Raw genomic sequence first — 18,099 nt, forward strand, 5'->3', positions numbered from 1 at the left:
CCCATGACCCGTGCTCGCCAGCAGCCCTTAGGGTCTTCTCTTTGTCCTTGGTCATCTGAAAAATCCGCAGAGCCTCTGTGTCTGCCTTAAGAAAGTCACTCTGCTCAGCACCGCGATGCGGGGCGAGGTGCGTGCCTTTACTTGGTTCCTGAAAACCCCATTTTCTTCCCATCTTACCGCCTGCGTGCCCCCCGTTGCCCCCCGCTGGGACGGCTCCCTCTCGTCTTCCAGGCTTCGCGCGAATCGCTGCTTTCTGTAGTGAGGTCCCTTGTCCTCCGGGCGCCCCACTGACTCCCAGTGCCAGTGCTGGCGGCAGCGTGGGATTTTAAACCCCTCTTCTGAGCTCGCGCTGGGGCCTCTCAGGGTTGCAGTCTGTCCCGTCACGTGGCTGGTTCTGCCCACACCTCTGTCTCGGGTGTCCACTGCGTGGCAGGGGAAAGGTGGAGGTCTCCGCCCTCGCGTAAGTGTGGTGCCTCCTGATTCACATGCCCCTGGAAAGGCTCGGGACACCTCGATGTCACAGGCCGCCTCTGCTTCGTGGTGAGTGGCGCCGCCCAGCACTGTGCAGTGAGCCGGGCTTGGCTGTGAGGCCGGCACCCTCGGGCCTTCCCGCAGTGCGAGTGGGGGTGCAGTTCCTCCGAGCCCCTCAGAGGACTGTCAGCTTTGGTCCCCATGCCTGGGACGTTTCTCCCAAGCACCATTTGGGCTTTTGACCCGAGTGAGGGTGGTGGGTGTGTGTCTGACAGAAAGGAGCTTGAGCCTCACATTTTAACAGCTTTCGTCCACTCCCACCTGTGACCCTGCTGTCCCCACCCCACCCCCCGCCCTCGCCATGGCCTCGCCTGCTCCCTCCGCCTCTGTGGCCGGCTGCCGACTCGCTTCGGTGTGTGCTCACTGAGCAGCAGCGTGCACATGGACGACGAGCGACCGTGGACGTGCAGCCGCAAAGCATGCCAGGCTCCGTCCCCAGCGGCCCGCTGTCACTGCGGGAACTGCTTCACCCCACAAACGCGGCGGCTCCACGGGGCCCGTGCCCTTCTGGCCAGCGGCCACCACCCAGGTCGGGGGCCTCGCCTCTGGGGTCTCCCGAGGGTGTTGGTGTGGACGGTCCGTGGCGCCTGTGTTTCTGCAGCAACTTTACCGGCTCCGACCGCCCCGGTGACCCGCGGCTCTTTGTGCAGGCGCCCCCTTCTCCCTGGGGCGGGCGTGTGGGCAGCCGCGGTGAGCCGCGTGCTGCACTCGGCCACGTGCGGTGTTGGTGACGCGCCGCAGGTGTGAGGTTACGCGGAAGGGGACGCTCAGGTTCAGACGCGTAAATCCTCACGAGTCTCAGGGACAGTAAAGAGAGAATTCAGTTAGTCTAGACTGGTTTTTACTTTATCTTCCAAATTTATCGTTCCTCTCATTTTGTCCAGAAAAGGCTCCTTTTACTAACACGCCATTTGCTTCCAGGGCCGACGGCCAGCGGGAGGTGAGGCCTGAGCTTCCGTGGCCGTGGTCCCGGCCCCGGCTCTCACCGTGGGTTTTAGGGTGTTCTGGCTCTCACCGCGGGTTTTAGGGTGTTCCGGCTCTCACCGCGGGTTTCAGGGTGCAGTTTCGGTGCTTTGACGTGTTGTTTCCACTCAAAACACACACACGTGGGAAGGTAATGAGTTGCTTTCTGAGCCCGTGGCCTCACTACGCTGTGCTCGGGCCGCGTGTCCCCTCAGAGCTGCTGATGGCCCGGCGGAGCCGGCGGGAAGGCCGGTCCGCTGCAGGCCAGGTGCTCGCAGGGGAGGCGCCTTCCTGCCGCGCCCCCCGGGCAGTCGGCAGCAGCTGCCACCCAGCTGTGGGCCGGTGCTCAGCCCCCCGCCCGGCAGCGCGTGACCCGCGAGGTCGGCGGGGCTGGGACCCAGCGCTCGGCCCGGCTGACGTGTGCCTTCTCCCGCAGGGTCGTGGACGTCCTGCTCAAGGCCATCATGCGCACCATGTGGTTCGTCGGCGGCTTCCACCACGTGGTGGTCAAGGGCCGGCAGGCCCCGCCCACCGAGGCAGCCATCCTCACGCTGGCTCCCCACTCCTCCTACTTCGACGCCATCCCTGTCACCATGACCATGTCGTCCATCGTGATGAAGGCGGAGAGCAGGGACATCCCGATATGGGGCAGTGAGTGAGCCCCGCGGGCCGGGCCGGGGGCACCCAGGGCGGGGCGCGGAGCTGCGGGTCCGTTTTCTCCCCGCCGCGAGGTCCGCGCGGCGTGTCCCCGGGGGCGCCGGTGCCGTCGCGCACTGTGGCCTGCTGAGGCGCTCGGGTTGTCACGAGGCCGAGTCGCCTCCACCACGGCCGGTCCTAGGAGTCTGGGAACAGCCCAGGCGCTCGTCCCGGTGCGATAGTTCCTGGGCCGGAAACCCGGGGGTATGAGGGTCCCGAGAGTGCGTGGCAGGTCGCCCAAACCGGAGCCTAGACGCACAGACGTGCGCTCAGCCCCGGGGCCAGGAGGCCCAGAGCCCGCTGCGGCAGGGCCCACGGCCCGCGGCCCGGGACAGGCCTCCCCACCCCCCAGCACCCCGCACGCCGGGCGTCCCCGGCCACGTGGCCACGCCGCTCCGGCCTCCTCTGGTGCACGGTCTGTCACTGTGTCTGTGTGTCTCCTTCGTGTGTCTCTGATGGGGACCCTTGTTGGCGGGCGATCCAGGCTGATCTGAGGAGCTTTAACTAGTTCCGTCTGCAGAAGCCCCTTCCCCAAACGCCACGGTCACAGGTTCTGGGGGTCAGGACGTGGCCCCATCTGTGGGGGTCATCACGGAGCACACTCACCACGCTGGGAACTGGAAGGGGTCCTGGGTGCTGCACGTGGCCCCTCACTGCACCGGCGAGCAGACACAGCTTCCCACGCCCGGCCCGGCCCAGCCAGAGTCCACGGTGCCCCGGTCAGCGCCTGTGCCCGGCTGTCCCGCCCACGGCCCCTCCTCCTCCGCTCTGCCCAGCCTGGCCCCCGCCACTCCCCTTCTCCCCACCCGGCCCTCCCACGGGCCCTGGAGCAGGGCGGGCCTGGGCGGGGCCACTGGCCCCGGCCCCACCCCGAGTCTCCACGAGGCACTTAAAGCGCCAGCATCCGTGGACAGTTGCTGAGGGAACACATAAGTTCTGTCTCTCTGACGAGGGGCGTTTTGAGAGGAGGCCCAGGAGGTCGTGCATGTTGGCCCCGTGGCCGCTACCACCGTGGACTCGACCGAGGGCGTCGGGTGGGGCCGTCCGGCTGCCGTCACGGGCCGCGGCGGGGCAGCTGCTCGTGTCCCACGGTCCGTTCCTGGAGGGGGCCCCGTCTGGGTGGCAGGCGCAGCCGGTCTCCCCTCCATCCTCGTCGTCTGAGAGAGTCAGGCGTGGTCAGCCGGGGAGGAGGGACTGTCCCGGCGGCGAGGAGGCGGGGTGTGCGGACATGGGGGGGGGCGCCATCGGTCCCGGGGGGCCCCAAGTGCTGCAGCCCCACTGGCCTGACCGGACAGACGTTGATGCCTTTTAAAACCAAGCGTCCTCCTTGCTCTTTGGAGACGGCCGAGAAGGCGTGGACACCACGTGGCCCTTGCGAGTGGCGGGCACTCGGGCCGGGCGCATGGTGATGCCTCGCCCGCCGGGAGGGGGCCGGCTGCCAGCTCTGAAGTGTGACGTCGGTTCTCAGTCTTCTCCAAGCAGCGTCCCTGCCTCGAACCCTCCGTGAGAGGGCCCTGGCGGGGGAGCCTTGGCCCCGGAACCTCCGCCGCCCGGCAGGGCCGGCCATGTGCGTGTCCCGGGCCTGCCGTGGCCGTCCACAAAGCCCGTCTCTCCCATTCCGCCCGAAGTCCAAGCTCAGGCTGTGGGCGGGGCTGGCTGCGATGAGGGATCCACCCCAGGCCCCCCTCCAGCTTCCGGGGCTTCCGGCAGTTCCCGGGGGCCCTCGGCTGTGGCCACGTCGCTGCCCTCTTTGCTTGTTACAGTCCAGGTACCTGGGCTGGGGCATCAGCCTGTCCTTCTGCAGGACACAGCTTCACCCACAGCGGGAGCCACGACGTGCCCCGGCCCTCGGCCTCTGAGCCCGGGGCCCCCGCGCCCCCCTTGCCAGCAGGACAGCCTATGCCCCCAGCGGGTCAGCCCCGTTGGTCTCGCTCCTGAATCGCCTCCCGTGGACACTGGGTTGTTACCTTGGGCCTTGCAGGCTGTGGGGCTCCCTGCTGTCATCTGAGCTCACTGGGAGGCAGGCTGCTTTTCCCAAGTGCCTGGGGTGCACCGTGCACCCCCACCCCCTGCGTGGGGCGGCCCTCGCTGGCGGCTTCGGGGGTCGCGCCTGCAGCGGAAGCTGTGTCCCCCCCACGGGCCGCCCCCCCAGACGCCACCCCCCCCGCCGGCACGCGCCATCCCCCGCCCCCTCTCCCCCCTCCCCTCCCCCCCCCCCCCCCCCCCCCCCGCCCCTCCCCCCTCCCCTCCCCCCCCCCCCCCCCCCCCCCCCCCCCCCCCCCCCCCCCCCCCCCCGCACGGACGCCTGGCCTTCTTCTTCAGCTCTGATCAGGTACATCCGGCCGGTCTTCGTGTCCCGCCTGGACCAGGATTCCCGCAGAAGGACCGTGGAGGAGATCAGGAGGCGCGCGCAGTCGGAAGGCCGGTGGCCGCAGGTAACACAGCGTGTGCGCACCTGGGCAGGTTCACTCCTCGGGCTGCGAGCGTGGGGAGGGGCAGGGAAGCGAAAGGCCGGCCCGGCCTTCCCCGGGGCTGGGCGGGGCTGGGTGCATCGGGTCTGGTGCCTGTGCGGACCCCAGAATGCCCTAAACGTCGGGCGCTTTCAGTTCTGAGGTTTTAAAGCTACGCTCTGGGCCGGGAAGGGCCGCTCCGCGCCTCTCAGCCGCGTGGGCGTCCGCCCCCCCCACCCCCCACCCTCGCCTCCCGGCTGAGCCGCCGGCAGGGGTCGGGCTGCGACCTCGGCCGCGTCAGCCCAGGATGCGTGTGACCCACACTGCCTTTTTCTTCACTGAGAAGCAGGAAGTGCCACTGGGCTCTGGCTGTGGCCGCTCGGAAAGCACGGGGTGCCCTGGCCGCCGCCCCAAGTCTGGGCCGCCCTGCTCCTCCCCAGCGTTCCTGCCGGGCCCTGGCCACCACCCCAAGTCTGGGCCGCCCCGCTCCTCCCCAGCGTTCCTACCGGGCCCTGGCCCCCACGCGCTGCTGGCGGGGCGTGATCCCCAGCACTGGGGAGGTTGCGCTCCACTGCTGGCCGCGCGGCTGAGCTGCTGACGCTGGGGGGTGTCCGGCGGCGGGCCCAGCCCCCCAGGACCATGCACCCACCCGGGGCCCCGTTCCCCGCCCAGGGGGGACTTTGGCCGAGGGCTGTGTCCACGGCCGTGTCCCGCCCTGTGGGTCGGACGCATGCTCCGCCCAGCACTGCATTTCGGGCCTCGCGGCAGCTGCCACATGAGGACCACGAGCGCCCGCCCGCGGGGCCTGGTGTGCGGCGGTGTCCGCTGCCGACCCCGTGCAGACGCCCGTGAAGCCCGGAGCTGGAGAGGGGGTCCGCGTGTGCTTCCGCGCTGCACGCCGGCTCGCTCGGCCGAAATCGGGGACGTCACAACCGCGTGAGCAGGAGCGAAGCCCCTGCGTCTCAGGCCGGTGACCTCTTCGCGCCGGACGCTCTTTCCTTTCGTTTCCAGATCATGATTTTCCCGGAGGGCACGTGCACCAACCGGACCTGCCTGATCACCTTCAAGCCTGGTATGGAGTTTCCGTCTTTCCTCTTCTCCTCGAGAGGGTGGGGGAGACCCTCACTCCCTGCGGTGCCGCCATTGCCTCCCCCGACGCACAGCAGCCCGGAGGCACCCGCTCTGCTGCCTGCCGGCGGGGCCGGCGCCCCGTTTTCCACCAGCACAGACGTGGGGACTCCACCGGGCGCTGCTGGCCAGCAAGGCCGCAGGAGGCGCAAGGAGACGGGGTTGCGTCTCCGGCCGCGAGGCGCGACGTCGTCCCTTCCTGTCCTTTCTCCGCAGGCGCCTTCATCCCGGGCGTTCCCGTCCAGCCCGTGGTCTTGCGGTACCCAAACCAGCTGGTGAGCACCTCCCCGGGTCCGTGTCGGGGGGGTTCGAGGACGTCCAGGCGTCTGCGCGCGCGGGGTTTCTCGGTGACGGTCCCGCTCTCGTGTGGCCAGACGTGGCGGCCCTCGCTCAGTGTCCGTCCTGGCGTGTGGGCGCGAGGTGGCCCCGGCGCCGGCAGCTCGTCCTCCAGGACACGTCTGCACTAAGACTCTGAGTTCCAGAGCGCTGGGGGCGGCAGGAGGGGAGGAGTCGCCCGCTCCGGATCGCGGGCCTTGCTCGGCCGAGGGGACAGGCGGCTCCGTCGTGCGTCCAGCTGCAGGACCGCTTGGTGGGGACGGGAGCAGGGAGTGGGGGTGGGTCTCAGGCAGGCGCTGCAGGTGGTGACCTTGGTGCTGCAGGTGGCGACCTTGGCGCCGTGGGAGGAGGGGAGCGTGCCTGCGGAGCTGGGGACCCAGAGGGAATGCGGGGGGAAGCGCGGGCCGAGGCTGGGGCGCAGGCGGGACGAGGGCGGGCACACCTGCGGGGGGCGCTCGCGGGCCCCCCAGGAGCCCCGGTGCCTGCCTTCCAGTCACGCCTGCTCCCCTCTCGCCCTAGGACACCATCACGTGGACATGGCAAGGCCCCGGAGCGTAAGTCACACCCCCGGGAAGGCACTCCGGTTGCGTTCCAGACACGGAAGCTGCACAGGGCCCCGCTGCTGGCCGACAGCGGGTTCAGCCTGTGGTGGGAGCTCCCCGTGCAGACCAGGCCGTCCTTACCCACTAGACTCGGGCCTGGAGCTAGCGTCTTCATCCCCAGGGGGAAGGCGACTGGCCCATCGGGGTCCGTCAGCTCGGCGATTATCACCCTGTCCTTGACCTAGGCCTAGAAAAGGAAAGTAGAACTCCGGGGGACCCAGGGGCGTCAGGCCTCTGGGAGCCATTTGCCCTGGTGTTTGCGGCCGGCAGGCTGCACAGTGATGCTGGTCCAAGCCCTGCCCAGACCCCCAGCCTTGCCCAGACACTTGGAGCGGACCCTGGGGCAGTGCCATGAGGGGCAGCACGTCCCCGTGGTGGTCTGAGGGCTTTCGAGGCTGGAGGGTGGAGGGCAGCTGGTGAGAAGTGGGGCAGAAGTGTGCACAGGGCTGGGAACAGGCTCCTTTGGGCCCTAGGGGCCCGGGCTTGGGACTGGCAGTGACGAGGCAGAAGTGGGGGTGTGTGAAGAGGAGACTGTGTATCAGGGGGAGTGAGCAAGGGCCCGAGGACAGAGGACTCTGGACGGCTCCCCGTCTCCCGCTCCTGTAAACCAAAAGGTGGTTCCGAAGGCAGGAACTCTGCGAGCCGGGCTTGGGAACGGCAGGACTCGGGACCTGCCCCTTCTGTGCTGCCTGGGGACAGCCAGGCCAGGGACGGGTGTCAGGTGGCTGAGGGTTCCTGAGCTGGAGGACAGACGCGGGAAATGGTGGGCGACAGAGAAGCAGAGCTGCAGGTGTGGGTACATTTAGTAAGAACCATGGAAACCACCATTTCATCAAAGGAGCCTTGTCGCTGACTGACGCGAGGCTAGCCCTGGCTGGGGAAGGCTGGGCGCCAGCTCCCGGAGGACCCAGCAGCGCCCTCTGCAGGGGAGGGCTCTGCAGCTCTTGCTCCAGAACGGGGAGCAGTTTAACTAAACGGAATCTGTTAACCCACGCTGGACATCTGTTCGTTTTGAAGGCTGGAAATCCTGTGGCTCACGCTGTGCCAGTTTCACAATCGAGTGGAAATTGAGGTTTGTACAGACGCAGCGTCACAGTGTCGTGCGGGGGGGGGGGGGGGGCGTGCGGATACATTGTAACGATGCTTCGGGGTCTCCAGATACGATGTTACGTGCTATCTCGCTGGGGGTCCGCACAGACAGAGCTATGGGATGTCACAGACACAATGTTACGCAGGAGTCTGTGTAGATTAAAGGTCACGTTGTCTGTGTGGATGCAACGACCTGTCACCTGCCTTGCTTTGAACGCCCCTTTCTTCACGCCTCCTTAGAGGTGCTTCCCAGGGCTTGTGCGTCAGTCACTTGTGTCTGTTGCACGATTTCGAATCCATTCGGACAGGATTTTTAAAGCAACGAGGCAGCTGAGTCCGTCATTGTTTTATCATGGTCAGCAGAGCTTCGGGGCATACAGAGTTGGCAATATGGACTGAACTTTTTTTTTTTTTTGGCTTTATTTTCGCCTGATACTAATGCTGCTGAATCCATGCTGCAGACTCTGTCGCACGGCCACCCCCGCTCACTGTCCGGTCAGGTCGCGTGGCCGCCTCCCAGCCTTTTTCCCATTGGGCGTCTCAGAATCACGACACCCATCCTCCTGGCCAAGTTAAACTAGTCACATTCGTTCAGCTTGTAGATTTTACCTGAGTGGATGAGGAATAGAGTTTATTTTCTTAAAAGGGGAATTAACAGCCTGTCCTGCACCTGAAATCGAAGATGAGTCGTGCACAGGTTCTAATGAAGCAAGTGCCACCATCTGATAAGTCTCGCAGGGGGACGCTGAGCTCACAGACGAGCCGGCTTCCAGCCAGCCTTTCCGCTTCGGTGGGACACAAGCCACTTGACACACCAGACTGAGCGGGAAGGGCCTTGGCCGGAGTCCGAGGGCCGCAGGTCTGTTCGTGTGGCACTTCTGCTGACCGCTGGGAACACGGTGCAGCCAGGCTCTGAAGGGCCGGGCTGGCCGGGCCCCTCGGTGGGAACCGCTGTTTCAGACCTGGCTTCTCATTTCAAGGGTGGGAAAGAAGCTGGCTGGCTGTGGAGTCGCTCCGGACGCCTGTGCTGGCGTCGCCCCTCACGGAGGCTGGGGCGGGGGAGCGGGGCTCCAGCTCGCTGCTGCTTTCTGACCTGGCGCTAAGTGAGAGGTTGAGGTCATGACGAGGACTGACGGGACTTCAGGATGTGCCCGTCGTCAACACCGCGTTAAGGAGGACGGCTCGGTGGCGGTCGCCACCTCGTGCGCACGGCAGGACTTACTCCAAACCCCGTGTGTGGGTCGCTCGCGCAAGGCGCGTGTCTGTGAGACAGCGTGTGCAGTCGGTGTCAGCGCTGATGACAGTCACGCGCCTGGACACGGTGTGCTGTGCCGCTCCCGCCGCAGCACTGAGACCTCGAGAGGAGGAGGCCCGCCCCTCGTTCTCCACGTGTGAAGATGGGCCCTGGGTGGAATCCCAGACAGCTGCCGTCCTGGGGCGCGGGTCCTGGCGGGGGGTGGCGGGGTGGGGGTTTTCGCGCGCACGTGTGCGTGCCTGCGTGTGCACGCGTGTGTGCGCTTGTGCACATGACCCTTTCGGAGATGACCGCAGTGGAAGGTGCTTTGTCAGATCCTCGTTTTGTCAGGCTCGCGACTGTCACTCACGGTGTCGCAGGCGAGGCGGGCGCCCCGCGGGCCCCGTGGGAGTGACACCGGCTTCTCCGTGTGCTCAGTTCCTGCCCGTGTACAGACCTTCGGAGGAGGAGAAGGAGGACCCGGCCCTGTACGCCAACAACGTGCGACGCGTCATGGCAGAGTGAGTGAGCGCCCCCCGACCCCACCCCCGCAGCGGGGCACGGGCCTTGCGTCTCGTTTCCGTCAGACGACGTTTCCGCGTGCTCGGCGTTTGGGAGCCGTGCGCTGTCACTGAGTTTCCCAGACTCGGGTATGCCCGGGGCGCCCGACGCGACCGGCGGCAGAGCCGGCAAGGAGGGTGCGGCCCGGGCAGGCGCTGGGGCCTGGGCGGGAGGCTCGGAGCGGCCGAGCTCGTCCCCCGCAGTGTCTGTGGACGGGTGTGCTCCTGCCGCCCGAGCGGCACGCGGCCACTCACGCGGCTGGCACGCTGCGGCTGGACACCTGTCCCGCGGTGCCCCTGCCTGCCCGGCCACGTCGGGGGGGCCGCAGTCAGCCCCCCACCCACCCCGCGCGCCCCTCCCTTCTCCTCCGGGGCAGCGGGGGCTCAGTGAGTGTCGCCTGTGGGGGCCGCGCAGCTGCACGGGGCGGCTGACCGGTGCTGCCGCTGAGCCGTGTGGCTTTGGCTTCTAAGCGGAACAGTCTCCGCACCTGCCTGTCGCACCCCACTGCACCTGTGGGGCCACACCGAGCAAATCACGCGTCTGGCCTCAGTGTCGTGAATTAAAACTCAGCAAGGTGTCCAGGCCCCGTGCACAGGCGCGGTGGACAGCTCGGCACTAGGCCGGCCCAGCAGGATGCCCTCCCCGGCCCCGCCCTCCGGGGTCCACCAGGCCGTGAACCACACGGGCCACCAGATATGCTCCACCCCACCGCTCAGGAAGTCTGGGTGCTCAGCGACACCCTCGTTCACCCATGAAGAAACCATGTCCAGGCATCGCAGGCGACAGGCCAGGAGCCGGCCGGCGGCCTCGGTGCTCACCCGAGTCGTCAACTGTCAGCTGTTTACAACATCCTAAGGAAACTGTCCACAGTCAGAGGGGAAGCAGGATGTCCTGCAATCGCCCCCGGGCACCCCTTTGCCTCAGGGCGGGAATCCCAGAAGCAGGGAGGCGGGCCGTCCCCTCCCGGGTCCCAGTCCACCTTCAGAGGCACATGGGAGGGGCCAGGACCACCGCCCCCCCCCCCCGAGGGCTCTGCGGGGGGCTCCCCCGCCTTCCCATGGGGCAGCCCAAGACCCTCCTGCTGCGGTGTGCCTTCCAGCCCAAGGATTATAGCTCAGTTTGCCCATGAGAACCCCAACATCTACAAAGAGAGACGTCAGGGTTCCTTTGCACCTCCCCAAGTGCACACAGTGTTGTCATGACAACAGGAGCTGCTGTCCGAATGATTGAAAGCCCACTCAGTGGGGGGTGGGGTGCTGTTTAGTTCCCTGTACTTGGTAAATTTCCTACCACGGGTGTTTAATCGCCAGGGAAGGTCGTTTTTCACGAACACGACGCAGCTCGGAAGGGCAGTGCGTCCCTGGCCTCTGGTTAGTGCTCCGCTTCCCCGCCCAGCACCGCGGCGGGCGGCATGCCGTCTCGGCGGCCTCGGTGCCTGCACATTTCCCGGGGGGGAACCGAGACGGTCTGGAGCCAGCCGCGAAGCTGCCCCAGGCCGGGCTCCCCGTGACGGCGCGGGGTGCGCTGGAAGGCGCTCGGTGCGGGGTGCCAGTGTGCACGATGCTCCGTCATCTCGTCCCCCGCCCCCGCCCCCCGGGTTTCCCAGCTGGCCCTGCCCAGGGCTCTGCTCCAGGGGCCAGGCCTCTGCTTCCTGTCAGCCACTCCCGGGGACAGGCCAAGCCTGCCCTCCGCGACAAGGGTGGGGGTGGCGGCCGTGAGCCTCCTGGCCAGAGGGAGTGGGAAAGGGGCGGTCCACGCAGGGTTTCAGCGTGTCCCTTCCGTCCAGCCCCTCCCAGTGGCCTGCGGGAAGGTGCGCACCACCCGCGGTGCCCGCACAGTCTGGGGGAGCGGCCAGGAACCGCGTCTGTCCTGCCCACAGCGGGCGGAGGGAGCGGCCGGGCGGGTGTGGAGGGGTCCGCCTGCCCCTCAGGCGTCCTCACGTCTGTCTGTGTCGCTGGACTCCGGTTCTTGGAAGTTTTAAACGTCACAGGACGATCTGCTCAGTCTCCCGGAGCCGCGTGCGGGCCTCACGGAGCCGAGGACACGTGGGGCTTTTCTGAGCAAAGCCGCTGGCTCCGCAGCCGCCCCTCCATGTCCCCCACGTGGCTCCTGTCCTCGAGAGACTGTGCTATTCATGACTCTCCCCACCCATGTCCCCGTCGACTCGTTTTAATGTGTGACTAAAGTCCGTTTCACGCGCCCGCAAAGTCACAACGCCGAAGCCTCAGCCAAAGCCTCGTTTGACGCGGGCAGATGCCTCAGAGCCGCAGAGCGAGGATCGCCTTTTAAAACGCCACCTTCTCGAGGGCGGCACGGGTGCCCCGGGGCCCAGAGCAGGGTGTCGGCGCCCGGCCCGCATCACCCCTGCCTGGATTCCCGCACCGGCGCGACCCCGAGGCGGGTGCTGACGGCCGTCCTCTCCCCGCAGGGCCCTGGGCGTCCCCGTCACCGACTACACCTTTGAGGACTGCCAGCTGGCCCTGGCGGGCGGCCAGCTCCGCCTCCCCGCGGACACCTGCCTTCTCGAGTTCGCCAGGCTGGTGAGGGGCCTGGGGTGAGTGCCCTGGTTGCCCTGCTCCTGAGCCCGTGGTCAGGGAGGGTGCTGCCTGCCGCTGTGACAGGGTCGCAGGCACGGTGACAGGCACCGTGTCTTCAGCACAGCGGGAGAGCTGCGTGCTAGACCAGAAGCTTCCGTCAGCACCCCGTGGGGGCCTCCACCCTGCAGGTGTCGGTGACCGGGCTGGAGGTCACCCGGTGCCCGAGGACAGGCCATCAGAGGCAGCGCTCATCCTGGGGGTAGGCGGAAGGGGTGTTTATATTTATTTTTTCAGGTGCCAGTTTGAATCCACAGAAATGCCTTAGACGATTACTGGTTGGTGCCAACTCCTTGTCCGGGGTGCCACCTGGGACGGCGTGACGTCCTCGTTCACAGCCGCCGAGGGCTGTGGACACGTGGGGTGCGCTGTGTGTCCTCAGGTTATTAGAGGCCGCGCCTTGAACGCCAGCCGCTCGGGCTGCAGAGGATTTTAATGCTCCCTAGTGTCTGCACGTGGCGGTGAATCTCCTGCTTCCGGCATCCATAAGTTTATGGAAAACGTCCTTTCCTCTTTCTCTTCAGCCTGAAACCGGAAAAGCTTGAGAAGGACCTGGACAAGTACGCGGCGGGCGCCCGGGAGTGGCGGGGCCAGAGGGTCGGCATCTCGGAGTTTGCCGCGTTCCTGGGCGTTGAGGCCTCCGACAGGCTGGGCGACATGTTTTCCCTGTTTGACGAGGTAAGTCGGCCGCTCCCGAAGCGTGACCCCTGTCCCCTGCGACGAGCGTCCTTCCGCGGCCTCGGAAGCAGGGGAGGGAATCCCCCCGTCACTCAGCCCGCCGCCCACCGTCCGCGGTGTCTCCGCCAGGCTCGCAAAGCCTCGTGGCCGGGGGCCGTGAACTGACACTTGCCGATGAGCCGTCTGTAGCTCGGGGTCTGACGTGGGGTCCCCCAGCGGGGCCGGCCTGGCCTGCGGCCCCCGCGTGTCCCTGCCCCAGAGCCCTCTGCCGGCCCCGCTCAGCCTTCAGGATTTCCGCATAGCAGCCCCTTCCTCGACGGTCGTGGTTTGGGGGTTCCGTCACTTCCGTGTGGGGCCCGGGGTTTCTGCCGGGGACGGCCGTCCCCCCCTGTCCGCCAAGCGCATCGTGCCGAGGTCCTCCAGCTGGCCAAACAGGGCCCTGCTGCCCTGAGAGTGGGGGGGGCAGCCTGTCGGGGTTCAGGGGGGCTGGAGACGGAGCAGCAGAGGGGCAGGGCCACGGCTCGGAAGCAGGCTGCGCCCGGTGCCCCCTGACGTCCGGCTGTGCGTCCCATGGCAGCCGGTCCGGGCACGGCGTGTGGAGCCGGGAACGTGCCACGCGGCCGACGATGACGTCACGTGTGCTGTGTGGCCACGGCGCAGCGTGGTCTGGCGTGTGCGGAGCCCGGAGAACCGCGACGACGGGGCGCGAGCATGGGGCCCCCCGCGGCCCACGCCCCCAGGGCTGCCGTCAGCCCGCGGGCGCCAGAGCCCGGACGGGCGCCTCGCCGTTGGCGGCCCTGGTGCCGCCTGCCTTCTCGAGCAGCTTGGCGTGAACCCCGGTCTTGACGGCCAGAGGCGCCGCGCGCGGCAGGCCCGCCCGGGAGAGCGTCGGTCACACGCGCCTTCCAAGCGCTGTTTTCACGCAGACACGTGGCTCCTGGTCCGAGCGGAGCCGAGTTCCAGCGACCGCCCCCGCGGCCAGCGCTGAACCCCAGCTCCCCCGAGGAGTGCGGCTGAGCGGCCGCTGAGGGCATCTCTGTTCCACAGAGCGGGGCCGACGAGATCGACCCGCGGGAGTACGTGGTCGCCCTGTCCGTCGTCTGCCGGCCGGCCCAGACCCTGGACACCGTGCAGCTGGCATTCCAGGCGAGTGCGGCGTTGGTGGGGCGTGGTCTGTGGGGACGGTGGACAGGCCACGTCAGGCCTGGGTTGCAGCTTACTGGCCCTCCTCACGTGGTAAACGTGGCCATTTGCCCAGGTGCCGTGACCACGTGAGCTCGTACCAGCCACTGTGTGTGAAAATGCACCCAGCCTCCCCGAATCCCCCCGCCCCGGAATCCGGCAGTCTCACATGAGACAGGCACAGGCCGGGCCTTCCTGCATCCGGAGGCCCTGGGTGGGCGGCTCGGTGCCCCAGGCCCCCCCGGCTTTCCCCACTCGGCCCCCACTTCATCCCGCTGACGGGGAGGCAGCCAGGTGCCCGGGCGGCCGGTCCTGTAGCGCACGGCCCATCCACCACTGGGGCAGGCCCCGGACGGGCGCCCGGCCTGCTTGCAGACTCGCCCGCTGCCCTCGGGGCTGGCCTCCGTCACCCGCTGGCCACCAAACAAGCCATCAGAAAGGGCGGTCTCCCGAAGGTCAGGCAGGGTGGTAGCCCACCTGCCTCAGTGAGCTAAAAGCCCGCGAGGTCCACACGTGTCAAGCCCAGCGCACAGGTGCCGTCCCTGCCCAGGTGGACAGACAGCGCCCCAGGAGCCTGGTCCAGGCGGGGGGTGGGGGGGGGGGGCGGGTGGCCGCTCAGGGGGCTAGGCACTCCCCAGGGTGACGGTGCCGAGCGGCAGAGCTGGCCTGCGGGAGAGCGGAGAAGCCCCGGGCCGCCCTGCATGGGGGCGGGGACCCGGGTGACGCCAGCCTCCGCCTCGCAGATGTACGGGTCTCCGGAGGACGGCAGCGTAGACACGGACGCCCTGTCCACCATCCTCAAGACGGCGTTGGGGGTGGCGGAGCTCCCCGTGGACCGCCTCTTCCGGGCGGTGGACCAGGAGGAGAGGGGGAGGATCACATTCGGTGAGTGGCCGCAGCGGGGACAGTGGCCCACTGTGCAGGGTGCGTCCCCAGGCGGGCGGGGGCCTCCCACGTGGAGCTCCTGCCCCCTGTGTGCGCCAGGCCACCCTGTGTCACAAGCAGCGCTGAGCGTCCCAGGAAGAAGCTTCTGGCCGGGAGGGGTGGGGGTGTCCAAGTGACGTCTGCTGAGGCTGCAAGCCTGGCCGCAGAGCCCGGAGCCCATGACAGACGCCGTCCTGGGGCTGCGGGCGGTGCCGGGCCCCGGTGGGCACCGCGGTCGGGGTCCCAGCCGTCCCGAGCAGGAGCAAGCCCCCTGCCCCGTGGGCACTGGCTCCGCGGCTCCTCAGCGGCGGCCAGCGCAGCCCGCAGCCCAGCCCAGCACGGGTCCCGCTGAAACACGCAGCTGTTTGCTCAGCAAAGGTCACGCCGTGTCTTGTTTGGACGCGCTGCAAAATTGTGTCCAAATGTCAGACGCGGCGTGTTGGTTTAGCTGTGTGCGCTCGTGTGCGCCAGCCCCACAGCCGGCCAGGCTCCCTGGGGGCGCCGCTGTGGGCGACAGGCTTGCAGGCCGACGGCAGACGCCCCAGTAACCGCCATCGGGTTTCCCCGGAGCCCACAGGCGCCAGCACCCGCTCCCTGGGTGCCCTGCTGGACCCGACGCACCCTCTACCCCAGTGCAGCCGCGGTCACGAGGGTGCCACATCCTGCCCCGAACCAGCCCCTTTGATGAGTGGCACCTCTGCACAGGCACCGAGCCCCCAGACTGTCCGCGGGGTGGCCCCGAAGCGGGAGGGGAGGGGGCGTGGGGGCGCCCCTGTGCGTCCACCGATTTCCTGCACATCCCTGTCCTCGCCCCCTGGGCTCAGCCCTGCGGGGGTGGGGCCGCCCACTCAGGCCCAGGGAGCCCCAGGCCCCCGTGACGCCGGCACCCCTGTCTTTGCAGCCGACTTCCGCACGTTTGCAGACACATTCCCCGACTTCGCCGAGGAGTACCTGTACCCTGACCGGCCGCCCCTGGAGAGCCTCACACAGCCGCCCCCCACTGCCACCCCCAATGGCTTCTGTGCAGACTTCAGTCCCGAGGCCTCAGACACGGGGGGCCAGCAGGCTCGGCAGAAACTGGACTAGGACAGAAGGCTCTGGAGAGACGGTGCCCTAGGGTCCCCCCACCCCCCACCGCCACGTGGCTGCGCCCGTCCGCTGTGACCGACTCCGAGCTCGCCCTCCGCGGAGGCCGCACGGCCACCGTCCCATGCGAGTGGCAGAGGCGGGGTGTTTCCGTTTGCCCCTGGGCATGGGGCGTCGGGGAGGGGGCGGCTGGTGTGGCTCTCTGAGCGGCCCCCGCTTCCGGCTTCCACCCCGGTCCTCCCGCACGGCCCTGGTCGGCCAGCGCCCCTGCGTGCTCGGGCACACGCGTGAAGAGTGTGACGAGCTGCCCGCGTTCACTTCCAGCACAACCTGCCGACCTCTGTGGGGTCCCCGCGTGGCCGCCTGCCCCCAGTTTTTAAACATTTCTATACTCGTGGGAGCTCATGAGCATTTTATAAACTTCATTTAGATACTTCAGGAAACACTCAGCATTTTTTTTAAAAAGAGAATTGTTTTTCTACTTCATTTTCCTTTCAGGGTCAGAGAATATTTATTTGTAGCTCCTTCGGATAGACCCCGAGGCGCCTGTGGCCCGGACGTCACCTCTAGCCCAGCCTCCCTCTCCCGGGTCCCCGCCCTCAGCCCTTCTCAGTCCTCGTTTGACAGACGCTGCGGCTGGGGATTTCGGTTCCACACGCCGAGCGCTGCTTCTCCACGGCTCTGGCCCCCGCGGCCGCGCTGGCGGGGCCCGGGGCTCGGGGGGTCGGGGCCGGTGGCCCCAGCCATTCGCTGCGGGTGTCAGCTGTGCGCTGGGCTGCCCAGAGTCCTTCCCGGGGCAGGTGCCGGGTCCTGCCCGGACGCTGGTCTCCGCCGCCCCTGTTCCCGGCTTTGTACAGCGCCGTCCCTGCCCGGGAGGCAACGGGGAGCAGTGGCAGGGAGTCAGGGGTCCGGCCACAGCCGCGTGGAGACGTCCTCGCGGTCATGGCATCAAGGGCAGCATCCGCTCTGACGCGGGGAAGGCACGCCTGGGAGCGCGAGGTCCAGGGCCCCTCCCGAGCCCGGCGCGCAAAGGGGACCCGCTGGCGTTGCCTGCCCTCTCTAAAAGCCCTGTAGGTCTCGCAGGGCGTAAGTGAGGTACAGGTGAAACCACAGGCAGTGGTTGGTGCCCTGAAGCAAAGCCTCTGCGCTCCTTTGGGAAAAGGCGGTTTTTGAATTTCTAGTGGATTAAATTTTCCATCTGGGACATCTCTGCCGGAAGCAGCCACCGGGGCCGGAGCACAGGAAACCGCGAGCCAGCCTCCCGAGGTTCTACAGCCGGCGCTGGGAAAACCCTCCGCTCCAGGGCAGCTCTCCCCCCTGCCTTGTCTCTACGGCTCACTGCCAGCAGGGCGCACAGGGGTGGGGTCCGCCGAGGCCGATTCCGGGGTGCTCGGCCAGCCGGACGCAGCCTGGAAGCTCACGGGGGCTGCGCCTGTCCTCGTGAAGTGCGTAAAGACCCCCTTCTACAGGGGGGACGCCTGCCAGTGACCAGTGAAGGAGGCGAGCGCAGCGTCCTGGGGGCGGGGGCCAAGCACGCGGCCGCCGTCCTTCCCGTCTGTGGATGAAGGGTTTTTTGGAGGAAACGCAGTGGTGCGTTTTCAGGAAAAAAAATCTCTGACGAGCAGACGTTTGCCCCACCCCCCCATCCCCACCCCTCGCGCCCACCTGCTCAGCCCCCTGGCGGCTTCAGAGCTGAGCTGAGCAAGCCGGCTCGAGTGCCGTCCCTCTGTGTGACGTGAGGACCAATGGCCGGTGCAGCGAGGGATGGCCCAGGCGAAGGACGTGGGTTTGCGATGGAATGAATAAAACAGCCAGATGTACCTGGGGCGCACCTGTCACGTGTGGTTCTTCATCAGGGAGGCGACAGAGACCAGTCCCGATGCGCGCTCTCCCCCGAGCTCTTCCGGCCCCGTGGGAAACACGGCGGGAACCGCACGGAGAAGGCCGCGCGGTGGCCACGCGGCCTGGGCGCGTGCGCGTCGTGTGCGTCGTGCGGGCCGTGCGGGCCGAGGTCGGCCGGGGCCCAGGCGGGTGGCTGCCGGCCT

The 18,099-nt window shown here is 67.8% G+C and overlaps 1 protein-coding gene across 2 annotated transcripts in view; it reads left to right on the forward strand.

The window, feature by feature from the left end:
* Positions 1-17,881, forward strand: part of LPCAT1 (lysophosphatidylcholine acyltransferase 1) — a 39,189-nt gene extending 21,308 nt beyond the window's left edge. For both annotated transcript variants that reach the window (XM_016124690.2, XM_036225827.1), the window contains 12 exons: positions 1,931-2,145; positions 4,513-4,625; positions 5,652-5,712; positions 5,985-6,043; positions 6,624-6,658; positions 7,724-7,778; positions 9,468-9,550; positions 12,019-12,144; positions 12,709-12,862; positions 13,910-14,008; positions 14,788-14,929; positions 15,870-17,881. In XM_016124690.2, the coding sequence (XP_015980176.2) occupies positions 1,931-2,145; positions 4,513-4,625; positions 5,652-5,712; positions 5,985-6,043; positions 6,624-6,658; positions 7,724-7,778; positions 9,468-9,550; positions 12,019-12,144; positions 12,709-12,862; positions 13,910-14,008; positions 14,788-14,929; positions 15,870-16,054 (1,327 nt within the window). In that variant the 3' untranslated portion in view covers positions 16,055-17,881. The remainder of the gene's footprint in view (positions 1-1,930; positions 2,146-4,512; positions 4,626-5,651; positions 5,713-5,984; positions 6,044-6,623; positions 6,659-7,723; positions 7,779-9,467; positions 9,551-12,018; positions 12,145-12,708; positions 12,863-13,909; positions 14,009-14,787; positions 14,930-15,869) is intronic.
* Positions 17,882-18,099: the final 218 nt, after the last annotated feature.

Source organism: Rousettus aegyptiacus, unplaced genomic scaffold, assembly GCF_014176215.1.
Source record: "Rousettus aegyptiacus isolate mRouAeg1 unplaced genomic scaffold, mRouAeg1.p scaffold_m13_p_8, whole genome shotgun sequence".
NCBI classification, from domain to species: Eukaryota; Metazoa; Chordata; class Mammalia; order Chiroptera; family Pteropodidae; genus Rousettus; species Rousettus aegyptiacus.